A 19,551-nucleotide genomic window follows, 5' to 3' on the forward strand; every position below is an offset into this window, starting at 1 on the left:
ATAAACTTTACCGGGGGAAGGGGGTGTGTGTACAGTGCCTCCCCGTGACGAGCGACTAAAAATCGTCTCTCTGCCTTTTTCCCCTCTCTCGTCCGTGAAAAAATAACACAACGTCCGGCCTGTTTCAGCTTCACTCTCAGCTGCTGCATTGTGTGCGATATCCACGAGTGAGGTGTTCGCGAAAATTTTTATGTTTGACTATTGTAGCACTTTCATTTATATTCGGTAGTTATTGTCTAACTATGGACTAACCAGACTCAACAAATTCGTCTGGCAAATTACACATAAACCATATAATTGGTTATTATATGTAGTGCTTTATGTATGTGTCTAAAAAATTGATATAATGAAAGATCTTAAAAAAATTTAGGAACTAAACAAGACCTGAGTTTTCAAGAAAGAGCTAGCAGCTGCACGGCTCCATGGCAATGATCACCGAGCAAAGCAAAGCTGCCATTGTCACCAACGCCACCATGAGCTTCTGGTGAAAATCTGTTCTGCCGTAGTAACGAAACTTTGGGAAGAAGAGTCACGGATTCAGACATTCAGTCTCCATGTCGTGATCACGAGAAAGCTGCGGAAACACGGTGCTGGTCATGTAAGTCGTCTTTTGAGTTTCAGCTTGCTTGTGCAGTCATTCAAAAGGTTTCAGCCTGTGAATTTTCAGAGTTTTCAAGATAGCTACCTTAAACGTTTCAAAAAAAGAAAAAAAAGGAAAAAAGATAGCTACCTTAAAAGTCAAAAAAGGAAAAAAAAGATTATGTACACAGTACACTAGTAGGAGTAGAAGTACTTGATAATTTTGAAACAAGGAAATACCATATTACAAACTGCTGAAGAACGTGTGCGTGTGTGTCCAATGCAATATAGACGACATAATCCAGTGGAAAAGTATTATGATTAATATATAATACTAGGATGGAAACAACAACATCACTTCTCGATTTAGCGTGTGGTCCCGTCTGTTTGTTTCCTTCTGATTCTGATTTTGAGAGGCAAGAGAGAGAGAGAAAAATAAATCAGAACTTGGTAAAAGAAGAGAACGGCTATGAGACAGCAGTGGATAATGGTACAATGATGCAGCTCATCGTGCGGGAAAATATCATTAGCGCTGGCACTTTGGGTGTGCAACTGAAAAGTATTAATAAACAATCAATTAAGCCACTACTAACCAGGTGTTAGCAGTAGTACTAGTAGTAAAGCAGTGGTACTTGCTTGAGATGCAGAGCTTTGCTTCCCTGCCTTGACTGCCTTTCTCTCTCCTCTCTCTTCCTCTGTCTCTCTATATTTTGCTGCCCTCATGTCAGCTGCAGCAGCAGTCTGGGGGAATCTGAGCCTGCTGCTCACCTGAGAGCCTGTGGCTGGGGAGGCAAGCGCTGCAGAGGCTGCAGAGCGGTGGGAGGGACGAAGACGACGAGCCTGTCGAGCTTGTGCCGATTTTGCCCCCCGAATCCGTCGTTACCCCTGCTTTGGAGGGATCTGAGGCTGCTGCTGCCTGCCAAAGCCCAGAGGTGAGTGATCACTGACCGGATGAATTCGGCAATCTTGTGGTGCTGCTGCTGCCGTGCTGCTGGTTGGGTTCCCTTTCCCTGCAAGATTTTCTGAGGCGGAGGGGGCAAAAAAAAGAAAAAAAAATCCTCCCTTGCTTTTCTCCCCTCCTCTCCTTCCGCTGCTGCTTCTTTTCCCCAGCCTTTTTCAGACTCTGATCATGATGGTGGTGGTGATGGCGGCTGTGCAGCGGAAAGGAGGCTTGTCGTGCTAGTGGAGGAGGAGGAGGAGGAGGAGGAGGAGGCGTGAAATTTCATCCATAAAGGAGGCTGTGTCCCGGTTGGTGAGTGGAGATCGATCGCGCTCAATTCCCGCTGAAATCGCCTCTCCGGGGTGCCGTGGGAGGTGGCCTGGAGATGATTACTTTCGTGGACTCGGCGGCCATGGAGCGGGAGCGGGAGAGTGACAGGTGCCTGGACCCGCAGCTGTGGCACGCCTGCGCCGGCGGCATGGTCCAGATGCCGCCGGTGCACTCCAAGGTGTACTACTTCCCGCAGGGCCACGCGGAGCACGCGCAGGGCCCCGTCGTCGACCTCCCCGCCGGCCGTGTCCCGGCCCTCGTCCTCTGCCGCGTCGCCGCCGTCCGCTTCATGGCCGATCCGGACACCGACGAGGTCTTCGCCAAGATCCGCCTCGCCCCGGTCCGGCCCAACGAGCCGGGATACGCTGCTGACGCCGACGACGCCATTGGCGCCGCGGCGGCGGGCGGCGGCGCGCAAGAGGACAAGCCCGCGTCCTTCGCCAAGACGCTGACGCAGTCTGACGCCAACAACGGCGGCGGTTTCTCCGTGCCACGCTACTGCGCCGAGACCATCTTCCCGCGGCTGGACTACTCCGCCGACCCGCCCGTCCAGACCGTGCTCGCCAAGGACGTGCACGGCGTCGTCTGGAAGTTCCGCCACATCTACCGCGGCACGCCTCGGCGCCACCTGCTCACCACCGGGTGGAGCACCTTCGTGAACCAGAAGAAGCTCGTGGCCGGGGACTCGATTGTCTTCATGCGGACGGAGAACGGGGACCTCTGCGTCGGCATCCGGCGCGCCAAGAAGGGTGGCATCGGAGGGCCCGAGTTCCTGCACCACCACCAGCCGCCCCCGCCGCCGGGCGGCGGCGGCTACGCCGGGTTCTCCATGTTCCTGAGAGGAGGAGAAGAGGACGGCAGCAAGATGATGGCCACGGGCGCGGCCACGAGGGGGAATAAGGTCAGGGTGCGGGTGCGGCCGGAGGAGGTCGTCGAGGCCGCGAACCTCGCCGTGAGCGGGCAGCCGTTCGAGGTGGTCTACTACCCGAGGGCGAGCACGCCGGAGTTCTGCGTCAAGGCTGGCGCGGTCCGCGCCGCCATGCGCACCCAGTGGTGCGCCGGGATGCGGTTCAAGATGGCCTTCGAGACGGAGGACTCGTCCAGGATCAGCTGGTTCATGGGCACTGTCTCCGCCGTGCAGGTCGCTGACCCCATCAGATGGCCCAATTCACCCTGGAGGCTTCTTCAGGTAAATAAACCAACCTCCATAACTGCCAATGTGTACTCTCATCTCAAGGACGGCATCTCAAACTTCCTCTCCTAGCTGAGCTTATCATCACTTCAATCAAGTTTAGGAGGAGCGTACAGACTACAGAGTAGTTTGCTGCAATGCATGCTGATCACTTTTTTTTTTTTGGCAGGTGGCTTGGGATGAACCGGACTTGTTACAGAACGTGAAGAGAGTGAGCCCATGGCTGGTCGAGCTTGTCTCAAACATGCCGGCCATCCACCACCTCACGCCGTTCTCGCCGCCGCCGAGGAAGAAGCTGTGTGTTCCACTGTACCCGGAGCTTCCGCTGGAGGGCCACCAGTTCCCGGCGCCGATGTTCCATGGAAGCCCTCTCGGCCGTGGTGTTGGCCCGATGTGCTATTTCCCGGATGGCACTCCTGCAGGCATACAGGGAGCCAGGCATGCTCAATTTGGCATATCTTTATCAGATCTCCACCTTGACAAGCTGCAGTCGAGTCTGTCACCGCACGGGCTTCACCACCACCAGCTGGACGGCCACGGCGTGCAGCCGAGGATCGCCGCTGGCCTCATCATCGGCCACCCGGCAGCAGCTCGAGATGACATCTCGTGCTTGCTCACCATTGGCACCACCCCACAGAACAGGAAACCATCATCAGACGTCAAGAAGGCGGCGGCGGCGGCACCGCAACTGATGCTCTTTGGGAAACCGATTCTCACTGAGCAGCAGATATCTCTAGGCAATGTCGCGGGCTTCCCGGCGCCGAAGAAGAGCCCTTCTGATGACGTTGCCGAGAGGACGGTGAGCAACTCGGACGTCTCAAGCCCCGGGAGCAACCATGGTGGCTCGTCCAGGTCCAGTGGAGGAGCCCCGTCGTGCCAGGACAACAAGGTGCCTGATCTCGGGCTGGAGACCGGCCACTGCAAGGTGTTCATGCAGTCGGAGGATGTTGGGCGCACGCTCGACCTCTCTGCTGTTGGCTCGTACGAGGAGCTCTACCAGAGGCTCGCCGACATGTTTGGCATCGACAAGACTGAGCTGATGAGCCATGTTTTCTACCGCGACGACGCTTCTGGAGCGCTCAAACACACCGGCGACAAGCCTTTCAGGTCCGTATGATTTCAGATTGAAGTGTTCTGTTCCTGTGTGTTCAATCGTTGTTAGATTTTTCTTTTTGGAATTGATTAGATATGCCCTTTGTTGCATTTGCAAAATACGGAGTAGGACTAAAACCTTTAGGAATCGATTACAATGCCTGGATAGCTACGACCTTTCAAGTTTTTCCTGATAATTTGCATTGCGGATATGCATTTCATATAACCTCAACAAGCTGTTCCTGACCGTGCTAAACCTTTCGAGTTTTTCATGAGCATATAGCAAAGAACATCGAAACGGCTGTTCCTGACCGTGCTAAACCTTTCAATGTTCAATTCGTACTACAACCTAACTAGACACGGTTATCTTGAAGTATCAAACTCTAGGTGTTCTTTCCTTGGAAGCATTCATATGGTACTTTGACTTTAATTGCTTCAAGCCAGGACTAGGACATCTTACACCCATGTGGTTGGAGGAGACCCTTTGATTTTTTTTTTCTTTCTTAATTCCCACACCGTCCCCTTCGTGTTTGAACAGATGACAGCTATTCCATAGAACAGATAGGGATGGTTACTAATGTACGCTCATACCTCTGAATTTGCATGCAGTGAGTTCACGAAAACTGCCCGGAGGCTGACCATACTAACGGACGCCGAGCAGCGATAACTTAGCGAGGTAGGAGGAGGCCGGAAAGCTCTTGTCACTTGTACAGCGGGAGGAGCGCGGTGGCGATCTCCAAGGAAGAATCGCCACTTCCAAAGTGCTGGACTGCTGATGCAACTTCAAAGAGAGAGGGCAGTTCAGTTTGTTTTTCGTCGATTGGGATTTGGGAGGCGCCCCGGAACGGGGCCAAGTGCGTGCGTGTAATCCAGGACCAAAGATTTGTCGCCGGATTTGTTGGACTACTAGCTCTAGACTGCTACACCTTCTTGCTGTTGTCAGTTCCAGTGGCCATTGCAGTTGGCTTTGGTCACTGAATGATCATGTGTTATGTTACTACCTCTTCCATGAACCCCCGTTGCTTTGCAAACGCGATTACTGAAAAGTTTTGGTATAATTAAGGGCTTTTTTTATTAGTGTTGGTTGGTTGGTTGGTTGTCTGTCTGTCTGTCTGAGAAGACTGAGATGCTGAAGTATTCTCTGTTCTTGTTCTGCCTCTGTCTGTTCTGTCTGTACTCCATCAAATGGAAGTCTTTGGAGGGCTCGGTGCTCTCACCACCTCTCAGGAAAGTCAGGATGGACTGGGATTAGCGGACTTGATTCACGCATCAAATTCATCGCATTCCACCGTCCGTCCGTCGGTGTTGCTGTCGTGTCGGTCGTTTCAGCCTTTTGTTGTCTGTCAGTCTGTGACTGTAAAAGAATGTTTTGACGCGAGTACTACTTGTCACGTCCATGCTTGTCTGTTCCTGGGGGAACCCTACGGAGATCCTGGCGGTCCCGGCCCGCCTACGACGGAGTCGGTCGAGGTGCGGTGCGGGCTTGATCCAGTGAAGCCTCAGCTCTGCCTGGGACCGTGGTATGTACGCGTGTCCTCTCCACGCCTTTCACCTTTTACTGCCAGTTCCGTTCTCTGAGCTGAGCTGCAAATGCCCGGGATTTACGTGGTACACTGCGGAGTACGTACTCCTAGTCCTTGTGTACATGGCATCCCGTTGTTCAGTGATCTTTTCTACTTGGGCCTTGTTTACTTCCACCCAAAATACAAAAAATTTTCAAGATTCTCCGTCACATCGAATCTTTAGACGCATGCATGGAGTATTAAATATAAACAAAATTTAAAACTAATTGCACAGTTTGGTCGAAATTTACAAGACGAATCTTTTGATCTTAGTTAGTCTATGATTGGATAATAATTATCACAAACAAACGAAAGTGCTACAGTGTCCTAAAAAAATTTCGTTGAGGAAGTAAATAGAGCCTTGAAGTACTCTCATACGGAATATGTAGCTAGTCCCACGGTCCGCTTTTTATCCTCTGGAGATTCACCTGTGTGCACGGGTGAAAAGCGTGAACAGTAGTTACGGCAGAAAGGGAGGTACACTCGAACCGTATCCCCTCTTTACGGCTTTATTTTTACCCACCCTTCCTCGTCTGCACGTGTAAAAAGCACTCGAAAAAGGTGCACCTGTCTTTTACCGTGTCAAACAAAATAGTGTGCGTGCGTGCGCACCTTTTGCCGCCTGGACGCCTGGTCCCTCTACGAAGAGAAGAAGCAGGGCAAGCAAACCACGTCAGCTTCGACGACGTGGACGCTGCCGCTGCACACCTACAGATGGCAACGGGCAATATCCACGCGGATACTAGGTTCACACGCCCGCACCCGCGAGAAAAATCTTATGCCCGCATCCGCGCCCGCCACCCGTGACGGGCAGCAACTTGTGCCCATGCCCGCTAACCGCGGGCAAGGCTCGCCCGCGGACATGCCCGTGTGCCCGCCTGCAAGTCAACGAGGACGACAGCCAACCAGGGCGAGCAACGAGGGTGACGGCCGGCCGGTGCGAGCGACGAGGATGACTGGCAGCGACAAGGAAGGCAATCACCAGTTGGCCGGTGCAGTTGATGAGGACGGCGAGCGAAGCGACGAGGGTGGCTGGTGGAGCAATGAGGGCGAGCGAAGAGGACAGCTCACCGTCGTCCGGTGGCCGCGCCGCCATGGTCTCCGCTTCAGGAAGCACAAGCTGGGTGTGCCCAGCGCTGGTGACCCAGACGGTGTGGAAGCAGCTGAGGCGACCATGGAGGGCGACCCTCTTCGATCTCCTTCAATACTCCACGTTAACGAGAGCCTTGTAGGAGAATTGAAAGCTCTTGAGATGGAGAACGCGATGCTGTGACATGCATAGCCTGATTTTAGAATTTTAAGGTGGGATTTGAGAGAGGAAGAAGAAGATTTGTTTCTCTGTTCTTTGTGTTCTTGGCAAAGGACGTGAGGAGAGAGAGAGCAGTGAGTGAGGGTGTGCGGGTAGGAGAGTGGATTTACCGTGTCTGGTAGAAGAGTTGTTGAGTGGTGGTCCACTTTGTCACTTATCGGAGCGGGTCTATCGGGTTTACGGGTACGGATAGGTTATTTTTTTGACCGTCATCAAATATCCATCGGGTTGATAGTTGTGCCCGCGTCCGTGCCCACGGGTGCAGTTTGGCACCCGTATCCGCACCTGTCGGGTTTGTTGCCCGCGGGTTTGCGGATATTCTTTACCCGTTGCCATCTTTATGCACACCTAACCACAAATCCCTTCAGGTTGATGATGAGCTTAGGCGTGTTTCGTCCCTAGAGTAGTCGAACCACAGCGAACAGTTAACCAACCAACATGCACTGTGCACTGCACTGCATGCATGTCGAACGCTCGAGGATCTTGGCATATCTGCCGTGAGCTCCTCGCGATCTTGCAGGACTAGCTGTACGACCACGCATTTGATCTCTACCGCGACCATTTCCTGCCGCGAGGGCCGGCCGTGGGAAAGCTACGTCGTCTACACACAGCACGTACGTACTACATACTGTAGCTACTAGTACGGCACTGCCGGCTGTCTCTGCCTCCTCGTTTAGTCGTTATCCACTTATTATTATCCTGTTCCTCTGCACGGGTCGGTGAAGAAAAAGTAGAAACGGAGCTGCTGCGCTAATACGTACCCAACACGTGTACCGAGTACCGACAGGCGCGGTGAAACCTCCTATTGCAGCCGCCGTCGTATCGTACGTGCGTCGTCGTCGTACGTGTGCACGTATAGCTTGGAATTCTGAGAACGCACACGACGCGCGCGCACGGCCGTCGCACGAGACAGAAAACCGTTAGGTGTAGCTGGACATACGTACGGTTATATATAGCTTGTTGTCGTATTAGGGCAGGCGGCCTGTGGCTGGACCGATCCATATATATATATATTGATGATGAGTACCGTACGCGCGCGGTACCGGCGACGACGAGGAGAAGCAAAGGCCGGCCGGCCGGCCGGCCGGTGCTGGACTAGGCGCGCGCAAACGCGACGTACCGAGCTACAGTGGTCGGCGCCGCCCCGCAGGACGCCGGCCGGCGCGGCGGTTTCTTCCGCCCGGGCCGGGTACGACGTGTATCGTGCGTTCGCTTTGCCAACGGTGGTTTGCGTTGCATGCGATGCGTCGACGTCGTCGTCTCGTGCCTACCGCCTCGGGGTCAGCGATAACCGAGATTTTTGCCAGAAAAAAAAAAGAAAAGAAGAAGGCGATAACCGATAACCGTTAACCGAGACGCCAGCGGCTGGTGATCGCGATGAAGGCGACATAACGTAATGTAATAAGCTAGCACGCCCTATGCGCCCGCCGGGCGACACCGTTGGACGGTTGGAGAAACAATTGGAGTTTTTTTTTTTTTGAGTAGTAGAGAAACAATTAGAGTTGGGTTATGTCTCTTGACAATTAAGGGTTTCCTCATGGTTCGGGTGGTACTATTAACTGAAGGAAGCATGCATGGAGATATTCTCATGAGTTACCATATGAAGTACTAGTACGTACTCGAACATATTATAATAAAACAAACAATAACGAAATAGTTAGAGGATATGTTATACCCTTGTACAAAAACCGGTACGATAATTGATCAAGCCTTGTTGGCATAACCGATTGAGATCCAATTTGACGCAGCGATGTAGTTTGATGTCGTGATGGTCCGCATTAAAATGTCCTTTATGAAAACCTCTAAATGTCTAGACTAGATTATATAGCAACCGTTTTCGGTAGGGTGGAGCTATGTAGTCTCACTAGCGGATGCAAACGCACCTAGTATGTGGAAAACAAAAAAAAAACGGTGACTATGCTGATTTTTTATGCCACACTCGCACCCCCAACAATAAAAATATATATGCACCCATAACACAATCAGACCCTTTAAATTTGCTCTAACTTTGTTGTTGTGTGTTGTTGATGCAAGCTATTAAGAGATAATAGAGTAGACGACTAAGCACATATGAGAGCTAAAGAGAGAGAAAAATATACTATTTTATTAGGAAACTAGAGAGTCTTTAAGGGCTTCTCCGGTGGGCTTTGAAAATCGACTCGATGGGCTGAGGTGGCACTCGGTGAGTCGACTCATGTCCATTGGAGACCATCGACTCATAAAAGTTGTCAGGAATCGATTCAAAATCCTAAGCCGATTCATAGAGATTAAAAAAGTATTTGTGATACAGTGCCTCAATGGCCAACCAACCAACCACCCAACCAAGTCGCGCGAGTGGGCCAGGTCCAAAAGCCAAAGGGTTTTTTTATTTGCTATCGGATCACGATGAGTCGACCCACCGCTGGAGGATGAGAGAGTCGACTCGAAGCTTGTCGACGAAAGCTAGTCGGCAGCCACTGTCGACGAAAGCTAGTCGGCAGTCTACCTTGGGGTATACCCACGGTAGTAGTTTATCGGTAGACGGTGCGCAAACTACGAACTCGATGGTGACGCAAGACACGGACAAGCTTTTTATCCAGGTTCGGCCGCCGAGTTGGCGTAATACCTACGTCCTGCGTCTGGTGTATTGATTTGTGTTGAGAGAATATGATGTGATAGGGGGGTCCCTTGCCCCTCCTTATATAGTCTGGAGGGCAGGGTTACAGATCTGGAAACTAATCCTAGTCGGTTACAATTGCCATAGATAATTCGATATCAATTCCTATTCTAACCGACTAGAATCCTGCTTGATCTCCACGTCTTGTTTCCTTGCGCGAAACTCCGAGCTGTCGGATCAAGCCTTGAACTTGTCTCGTAATGGGCCAAGCTTCCTGGCTGAAGTCTAGCCGTAAGGGTATAGGGGTTTATACCCCCACAGCTAGTCCCCGAGCACCATGTATTGTGATGTAACACGCCGTCTTGAGTTTCTTCGATCAGTGAGGCTTGACGTCTTCAATAAGTAGGAAAGTCGCCCAAACAATGGCAACGGTGTTTTGACCAACTCAAAAGACAGTTGATCAACATTGACATCGAAGGGGCAGGTTGTTCGAAGAATGCATGGTGCTCTTAAAAAAAAATTTCTTTCCTTGTGAAGTGTGCCCACTTTACCTTTTGGAAAGGTAAAAGCATCAAAAAAGCAAGCAAATTCACCGCTAGGTGAAGTGTGCCCACTTAGTCCCCGAGCCTGGTAGTAGGTGACATAGGCACGTGGTGCCAGGGTCAAAAGAAAATTCCCCAAAGTAGTTTTGAGACTGAGATGCATCGCTAGATGCATCGTACCGATGTAGTCCCCGAGCTTGCTGGAAGGCGAAGTATGAGCCTTGTAGCAAGGTCTAAAAAATTGAATTTACCAGTCCCCGAGCATGTCATGCTCGCCTGCAATTGAAAAGACCAATCGATCAGTCCCCAGACACCTAGTGTGCTTCTTGGAATTATATGTTGCTATACTGTACGACCAGTCCCCGAGCGTCGAGTGCTCAGTGGTCGGTGCATGCTTTAAAACTTTGAGCCGATAGACTGAGCGACCAGTCCCCGAGCGTCGAGTGCTCGGTGGTCGATGCAGTCATTGAAGTTCCGAGCTGATAGACTGGGCGACCAGTCCCCGAGCATCGAGTGCTCGGTGGTCGGTGCAGTCCGTGAAGTTCCGGGCTGATAGACTGGGCGACCAGTCCCCGAGCATCAAGTGCTCGGTGGTCGGTGCAGTCCGTGAAGTTCCGGGCTGATAGACTGGGCGACCAGTCCCCGAGCATCAAGTGCTCGGTGGTCGGTGCAGTCCCCGGATTGTTGACTCACTGGCGTATGTGTCTTCTTACTTTTGAAAAGACCTTTCCAGTTAAAGTTGACGTGACGAGGTCTCCTGACGATATGTCAGACGGATGCATGAAAAGTTGCACCTGGCAACTGTACGACCGCTCTTTGCATGGTTTGAGAAAAGGAAACCATCAATTGGTACGAAAACTCCGCCGCATTAATTGTCTATAATCATTGTAAACCGAAACGCCGCGTCCGCCGCATGGCCTGCCCACTTCCCGAGAATACAGGAAGTGGGAGAAGTGGAGTCGCGGGTTTATAAGGGTCTAATAGGTCCGCCTGTACTGCTTCGCCTGCCATTGCCTTCAAACCTTCCGCTCTCATCTTCTCCAATCTCCTGCATCTTCCTAACTCCAGCCCACATCCGCATCTCTAATGGCGAAGAACGACTCCAGGAAGAGGGCCGAACTGATGGCCAAGGAGTGGAAGAAGTCTCGCAGCACCACAAAATCTCTTGGTGACCTCGTCGATATGGGGCTTCTGCACGGCGCAGAGCTCGGCGGCTGGAGGGCACCGAAGGGGGAGAGCTACCTCGACCCTCGCGCCGGTGAGATCGTCGTTTTTGAAGATTTCGTTAAGAGAGGCTTTGGTGTTCCTGTTCATCCTTTCCTTCAAGGTCTTCTTTTGTACTATGAGATCGGGATTTGCAATCTGCACCCGAACTCAATTCTCCTTATTTCTACCTTCATCCACCTGTGCGAGGCCTATGTTGGCATAGAGCCGCACTTCGATCTTTTCCGGTATCTTTTCTGCTTGAGGAAGAAGGGAGCAGTTGGAGGCTCCAAGGTTGCAGGTGGAGTATACCTCAACCTTCGTGATGGGATGAAGAATCGCTACCTGCACTGTCCATGGAACACTTCCTTGACCGAATGGTACAGGAAGTGGTTCTACATCAGGGAGGAACCGGGCAGCTCCACGTTCTGCGACGTGGGATACATTCCGGAGAAGAGGACGAGCTGGACCGACCGCCCGGAGTTCGACGGTCCAGTGGCAGATCTCATGAAGCTGATCGACTGGTCGCGCCTGGACGGGCTTGGCGTGGTCGGCAACTTCATTTGCCGCCGGGTGATGCCCTGCCAGAAGAGGGTACACTCGGCGTACGAGTATGCCGGAAGCACGGACCCGACCAGGATGCGGTCGGAGATCTTGGAGAAAGCGGAGGTACAACAGCTGTTGAACGAGCTGTTTAACTTCGCGGATGGAGGCTTCATCCGTGGTAGTGATCGGGTGCAAGCCTTCAAGTTAGGACGACCGGCACCAAAGGTATGTAGCAGATTCTGTTTTAGCATTCGTATATCGTCAGCAATTGACTCATCTCTGTTGCTTTTGCAGATCGGCGGTGTCGACCGGTGCACAGTGTATGTATCACTGGCACCGGGGATGGAAAATCCTGCGGGAGAAGACCCGCCAGAGGAGGACGCTGCTCGGTGTACTCATTACACTAGCAGTGAAGAGGGCCAAGCCCGCCCCATCCCGACCTTCGAGGAGAGGGTAGCGGGGAAGAGGCCATTACCGGCAGATCCTTTGCCGGCGGATCTTCCGGCGGAGAGCAGCCAAGCACCGAAGCGTCGTCGGCTCGTGCGGATCGTTGACGACGACGACGACGACGAGGAGGCTGCGCCGTCGTTGGTCCGACGGCCCCGGGGTCGCCCAGATAATGCGCCGGCCGCTACTGATCGAGTGGCCAGTGACGCCCCGGCACCGCAAGCTGTCGAGACGGGGGCGCAGGTGCCGACCGGCCGGGCGAGGAGGAGGTTCACCGCCACCCACCGTCGATCAGACCTGTAAGTGTTCGACTTACGTATCTTTGGACTCCTCTTTGATGATTTTTTTTTTGAAATTTGACTGTTGTTCCTGTAGTGCGGCGTCGGATGTCGACCCCGGCCAGGTTGCCGGCCAAGGGACGGGCGAGCCTGCCCGCGGTTCTGGGGATGCGGCCCCCCAGACCACAGAGCAGCCAACAGCTGCAGTCGCGCCTGGGAGCACCGAGGGGCTCCCGAGCGCGACGCCGACTACAACAAGCAGCCCGACCAGGGCTGGAGAGGCTCCCCCACCGGACCCCTCGGAGAAGGGAAAATCTCCGACCGCTCCTCTTGCCGGGGGGAGTGAAGTCCCCCCGCCGCCCCGAGCAGGAGCCTCTTCGGCTGCGGGCTCCCCAGGTCTGGTCCAAGGGCCAGTAATACCTGGGACCACCACCGGGGGTGACGCAGCACAGGAGGAGGAAACCCGGGCGGCCTCCGATGAGGAGGTGGAAGAGATCGAGGGTCGTCCCCGTGATGGCCGCCAACACGTGTATGTGTGGCGCCAACGCGGGGATCACTTTATCGGGCATGAGGAGCTCACCGAGACCGAAGAGGCCGCCAGGGTGGAGCGCGCGGCCAAGCGCCTCGTCGACGAAGTCAAGGTAAGCGGCTTTTTGTACTGCTGCGCATTCTTTTGCCTTGTTTTGCATGGTCGTTATATGCTTGCTTTGTAGGACGTAATGAAAACGGCGAAGTACCGGAAACGGTGCTTTGACCAGATAGAAGGCGTCGTGGCCGAGAACAAGGCCCTTGCCGCGGAGGTAGACCGGTTGCGGGCGGAGGTCGGGGAGAAGGTGGTCGAGATGAGTGCCGAAAAGGAGCGTCGTCTCGACCTCGCACGTCGTTTGGCCAACCAGTACCGGCTGCAAGAAGGTTAGTCATACGCTCCGAGCAGCTTCGCGTACTTGTGTGGTTTGTTTTGCTGACCAGTTTAGGATTCACACAGACTTGGAGGAGGAGGTGGCGAGCCTCCGACAAGAGAAGGAGCAGCTCAGCCAACAGCTCGCCGGTGCGCTGGAGTCCGGGCGGCGAGCAGAAGAAGAATTGGGTCGAAAAGACCGGGAGCTATCTGGTAATGGTTGCCGCCTTGTTGGTTGCTGCCTGCCCCTTTGTTTGTTTAGTATGCCGAAAATAACGCTTCGTTTCGTTTGTAGTGCTCAAGGTGAACGCCAAAAAGCACCTGGATGATCTGGTCAAGGATCGGGACTCCTGGAAGGTCAACTGTTGCAGGATCTGGAAAGGAGTGTCCCCGGTCCTAGACCTGATCAGTCCCGAGCTCCCGGAGAGCTAGCCCCGCGCGCCGCAATTGACCCCGGTCGAGAAGACGCAACGGGCATGGGACTAGCTCCAGCAGTTCGTGAAGGACGCCGGGGAGTTTGCGGGCGCGCACGTCCTCAGCATGGTGCGCGCCCACTACCCCCTGGTCGACTTGAGCAGGCTGGAGAAGGGGTACCCGAAGGAAGTCGGCCCACAGGAAGCGGACGAACTCCGGGGTAGTCTGCTGGACTTGTCGTCGACAGTGATCGGCGACATCAATCTGTGCGGAACGGCCACTCCTCCAGACCAGCCGAGCTCAGATAGGTCGGCCAGGGAGTTGTCGGGCGCGTCCGTTGCTGGAGATGGGCGGTCGACGCCTGCGGTCTCGACCAGCCAGGCGCCGGTGGCCCCGACCCCCTCGTCCGGACAGCAGGGCCAGGCGGGTGATCAGCCCGAGCAGCTAGGCCAATAAAGTAGTCTGTAGGAATAGACTAGTGTCTGCCCGTCAGGGTATTTATTGTAAACTTTGTATGTAAAGTTTGTAATAAAGTTTACTTTTTGTCATGACTGTTGTTTTGAGCGCTGTAAAAATATCTGAGTGACGTGTCACCGTATTTGTCTTGGTTGTCGCTAGGAGCATCCATTGCGGGGGTTTTGCCGAGTGCTGTGTGCGACAAGGTATAGGCGAAAAAATAGAAAATTTCGTTATCAAAAATTATAAGATACTTATAAAAGAAAGTCATCAAAACTTTATGGATAGAAACGTCGCAGTTTGTCGATGTGCCAAGAGTTAGGCACTCGTGTTCCGTCTGGGTATGCCAATCTGTAGGACGTAGGTCGTGTGACCTCGGTCACCACGAAGGGTCCTTCCTAGGGAGTGGATAGCTTGTGCATTCCCTCCTGGCTTGTTTTCCATCGAAGCACCAGATCGCCGACCACGAAGTAACGATCCTTGACGTTCCTGTTGTAGTATCGCCTCACTGCCGCGAGATATTTTGCTGTTCGGAGACATGAAACTAAACGCTTTTCCTCCATGCAATTGATTTCGAGTTCTCTGGCGTTGTCGGCGGTCGCCTGGTCGAAGTGCTCGATTCTAGGAGATCCGAAGTGTATGTCAGATGGCAAGACCGCCTCTGCACCGTACACCATGAAGTAGGGAGACACCCCTGTGTTTCGACTGGTCTGAGTTCGGAGGCCCCAGACCACTGCCGGCAATTCTTTCATCCATCGACCGGGTGCTCTGTCGTTTTCGGTGTACAACCTTTTCTTTAGGGCGTCAACGATCATTCCGTTAGCACGTTCAACTTGACCGTTGGCACGTGGATGTGCCACTGACACATATTTTATGACTATGCTTCTGTCATCGCAGAAATCCCAAAAAGTGGTGCCAGTAAACTGAGTGCCCAGGTCGGTGATTATGCTGTTCGGGATGCCGAATCTGTGTATGATTTGATTGAGGAACTCCACAGCCTTCTCGGAGGTTGCCTTGACCAGGGGCATGTATTCAATCCACTTGGAGAACTTGTCGATTAACACGAAGACAAACTTGAAATTGCCCGGGGCTGGTTTAAATGGTCCGATCATGTCAAGCCCCCAGCAAGCAATGGGCCAAGACGACGGGATGGTTTGAATTTCATGGGCAGGTACGTGGGTCCTCTTAGCGAAAAACTGACATCCTTCGCAATGCCGAACCAGTTTTTCTGCGTCGCCGACCGCAGTTGGCCAATAAAAACCTGCTCGGAAAGCCTTTTCGACCAGCGTTCTAGATGCGGCGTGATTGCCGCAGGATCCGGCGTGTATGTCCTCCAAGAGCTTGATACCATCATCTTGGGGTATGCACTTGAGCAGTACTTCGGAGCTTGCGTTTTTCCGCATGAGTTTTCCGTCGACCAGGATGTAGTTCTTTGATCGTCGGATGAGGCGCTCGTTCTCTGTTTTGTCCTGAAAGCCTGTCCCGTCTGATATGTATTTGATGAACGGGGTACGCCAGTCACGCCCACCGGTTGTCGGAGTGGCGTCGTCTATGAGCATTGCCTCGGTGTGCTGCTTGTCGACCGGGAGGGAGCTTACGCTTGGCTCATGGATATCATGGACGAAAATACCCCGCGGGATTTGGGCCCGAGATGAGCCTAACTTTGACAGCGCATCTGCTGCTTGGTTCTTATCCCGGACCACGTGGATGTACTCTATGCCATAGAAGTTAGTTTCCCATTTGCGAATTTCTTTGCAGTAGAGATCCATCTTCTCGTGGGTTGCGTCCCACTCCTTGTTGAGCTGGTTGATGACCAAAGCGGAGTCGCCGTAGACATAGAGGCGCTTGACCCCCAGTTCAACGGCTAGCCGTATGCCGTGTAAGCATGCTTCGTACTCGGCGACGTTGTTTGACGCCGGGAAAAGGATCCGAAGGACGTAACGGAGTTTGTCCTTGTTGGGTGAGACGAACAATATCCCAGCGCCTGCACCGTTGATGTTCAAGGACCCATCAAAGAACATTGACCAGTGGTCTGAGACATCTGGAACGGAAGGCTCGTTGAGATCCGTCCATTCGGCAATGAAATCGACCAGGGCTTGAGACTTGACAGTGGTGCGACTCTGGAACTCTAGGGAAAATGGACATAATTCCACTGCCCATTTCACGATTCTGCCATTGGCGTCTTTGTTGCGCAGGATGTCCCCGAGAGGAAAGCTGGTTGTCACCAGGACTCGATGGCCGTCGAAGTAGTGCTTCAGCTTTCTTGACGTTATCAGGATGGCGTATATAAGCTTCTGTATTTGTGGGTACCTGGCCTTGGATTCGTTTAAAACTTCGCTTATGAAGTAAACGGGTCTCTGGATCTTGAAGACGTGACCTGGTTCATCTCGCTCGACCACTATTGTCGTGGAAACAACCCTGTCGGTTGCAGCAATGTAAAGGAGCAGGTCTTCATTGGGCTGAGGCGCCGTGAGGACAGGCGGTGAAGTGAGGAAGGTCTTAAGCTGAGTGAACGCAGCGTCGGCTTCCTCTGTCCAAGAGAATTTTTCTGACGCTTTCAATAGTTTGAAGAAAGGGAGGCCTTTTTCTCCCAGCCTTGAGATGAAACGACTGAGGGCGGCCATGCATCCAGTTAGCTTCTGAATATCCTTGACGTTCTTCGGTGGTCGCATGTCGAGTACGGCTTTGACTTTTGAAGGGTTTGGTCGTATGCCGTCGCGACTGACGACGTTGCCGAGCAGTAGACCGGAAGGAACGCCGAAAATGCATTTCTTGGGGTTGAGCTTCCACTTGTACCTATTGAGTGCCTTGAAGGTTCGGTCTAAGTTGTCGATTAGGGTGCTCGCGTCCCTTGTTTTTACGACCACGTCGTCCACATAGGCCTCGACGAGGTCATCGCGAATCTCGTCGTGGAGGCATTGCTGGATGGCCCTTTGATAAGTGGCCCCGGCGTTTTTAAGTCCGAAAGACATGGTAGTGTAGCAGTATGCGCCGAAGGGTGTGATGAAGGATGTTTTGATCTGATCTTCTTCCTTTAGCGAGATCTGGTGATAACCAGAGTAGCAGTCTAGAAAGGAGAGAAGTTCGCATCCGGCCGTTGAGTCGACCACCTCGTCGATGCGAGGAAGACCAAAAGGATCTTTAGGACAGTGTTTGTTGAGATCAGTGTAATCAACGCACATTCTCCATTCATTATTCTTTTTGCGTACAAGAACCGGATTGGCGAGCCAATCGGGGTGATACACTTCTTTTATGAATCCGGCTGCTAGAAGCCGTGTTATTTCTGTCCTAATAGCCTCCTTTTTGTCACGAGCGAACCGTCGCAGTTTTTGCTTGATTGGTCTTGCGGTCTTCGAGACGTTTAAGGAGTGCTCGATCAGGTTTCGTGGGACACCGGGCATGTCTGCGGGTTTCCATGCGAAAACGCTCACGTTGTCCCTTAGAAACCTGACGAGCGCGTCTTCCTATTTTGGATCCAGGTTAGCCCCGATGAGGGCTGTCTTCTCGGGGTTGCCTTCGACCAGCTGCACTTCTTTGTACTCCTTGGATTTCGAATTCTTTCTGGCTGTCTCCTGCTCAGGTAATCGGGGCTGGTCGGGGGGCAGCTGTGCGGCTTGGTTTGCTGTTTCCGCCATGCGGATTGAGAGGTCAATTGCCTCGGTGATCTTGAAGCTTTCTTCTTCGCAGGTGTACGCGGTGTAGACGTTGCCTCTGACGGTTAGGACACCCTTCTCCGTGGGCATCTTAAGGACTAGGTATGAGTAGTGCGGGACTGCCATGAACTTTGTTAGCGATGGCCGGCCCAGTATGGCGTGGTAGGTCCCGTCGAAGTCCGCGACTACGAAGTTGATGAACTCCGTCCGGAAGTAATCGGGTGTGCCGAATTGGACAGGCAATGTTATCTGTCCGAGGGGCACCGAACTTTGACCTGGCAAAACCCCCCAGAATTGGGCGTCGTAAGGTTTTAGTTGCGCCGGTGATATCTTGAGGGCGGGCAGGCTGTTGCGGAAGAGGATGTCGATGGAGCTTCCCCCGTCCACGAGTACGCGCTCGAATCTGATGCTATTGATGCAAGGATCAAGAATCAGTGGGAAACGACCCGGCTCTGGGATAGCGGCCCACTGGTCCTTCCTGCTGAACGAGATCTCCCTGTGGGACCACGCGGGAAATTTCGGATCTGCGATCGGCCCGTCCGTGTTGTCTATGTTGAGGCAGGCTCTCTTTAACAGCTTTCTTTCTCGCTTGGATTCAGTGGAGACCTTGCCCCCGAAAATGGAGTGGACCACGTCGGTGGGGCTGACGTATTGGTGTCGGGGGTCCCTGTCTTGGTCCTCATCCTCATCTTCGTGGTCGTGCCCGTCGCGCTTGTTATTTTTCTTGGCGGAGTCCTCTTGGGCGGCCCGCCGTGTATAGATGCTTTTGAGGACGCGGCACTCTTCCATGGTATGGTTAGACTTTGGGTGTAGCTGGCACGGTCCCTTCAACGTTTTGTTGTAGTCGTCTTGGTAGTCCCGTCGTCCATTGGGACGTTTGACCGTATTTACTTCGTGGTCGTATTCGCGAGGGCGCTTTCCTCTGAAGTCGTCGCGGCTGTCGCGCCGCCGATCCCAACCCTCTCGGTGATCGCGGTTGTCGGAGCGGCGGTGATTTCTGTTGTCGTAGCGACCACGACCGTAATCTCGCCGGGAGGGCTGGTCGGGGCCTCTCGCATCGTCTCGGATTAGTTTTTCTGCGTCATCAGCATCGGCGTAATTTTTAGCCGTGGCGAGGAGCTCTGCTACCGTTGATGGGCGCTTACGCAACAGCTTGTTCCTCAGTGCTTCATGGAAACGCAAGCCCTTGATAAAGGCTGATATGGCCTCGTCATGAGAAATCTTCGGGATTTTGAGGCGCATATCCGAGAATCGTCGGATGTAATCGCGCAGAGGTTCATTCTTCCTGTCTCTTATCCTTTCAAGGTCATACTTGTTTCCGGGCTGCTCGCATGTGGCGATGAAGTTGTCGATGAAAGCCTGTCGTAGCTCTTCCCAAGAGTCGAAGGAGTCCTCGGGCAAGCCGAGAAGCCATTGATGACCAGCCTGGTCGAGGACTACGGGGAAGTAGTTAGCCATGACGTGCTCATCTCCTGCCGCTGATCGGACGGCGATTTCATAGAGAGTAATCCAGT

At 53.1% G+C, this 19,551-nt stretch overlaps 1 protein-coding gene across 1 annotated transcript; it reads left to right on the forward strand.

Moving 5' to 3' along the window:
• LOC8064947 (auxin response factor 18) lies at nt 1,144–5,286 on the forward strand. The gene is made up of 4 exons (XM_002437428.2): nt 1,144–1,511; nt 1,739–3,038; nt 3,211–4,148; nt 4,743–5,286. The coding sequence occupies exons 2-4, from the start codon at nt 1,905–1,907 to the stop codon at nt 4,798–4,800; spliced, it is 2,130 nt and encodes a 709-aa protein (XP_002437473.1). The 5' UTR covers nt 1,144–1,511; nt 1,739–1,904; the 3' UTR covers nt 4,801–5,286.

The sequence above is a fragment of the Sorghum bicolor genome, chromosome 10 (genome assembly GCF_000003195.3).
Source record: "Sorghum bicolor cultivar BTx623 chromosome 10, Sorghum_bicolor_NCBIv3, whole genome shotgun sequence".
Lineage (NCBI taxonomy): Eukaryota > Viridiplantae > Streptophyta > Magnoliopsida > Poales > Poaceae > Sorghum > Sorghum bicolor.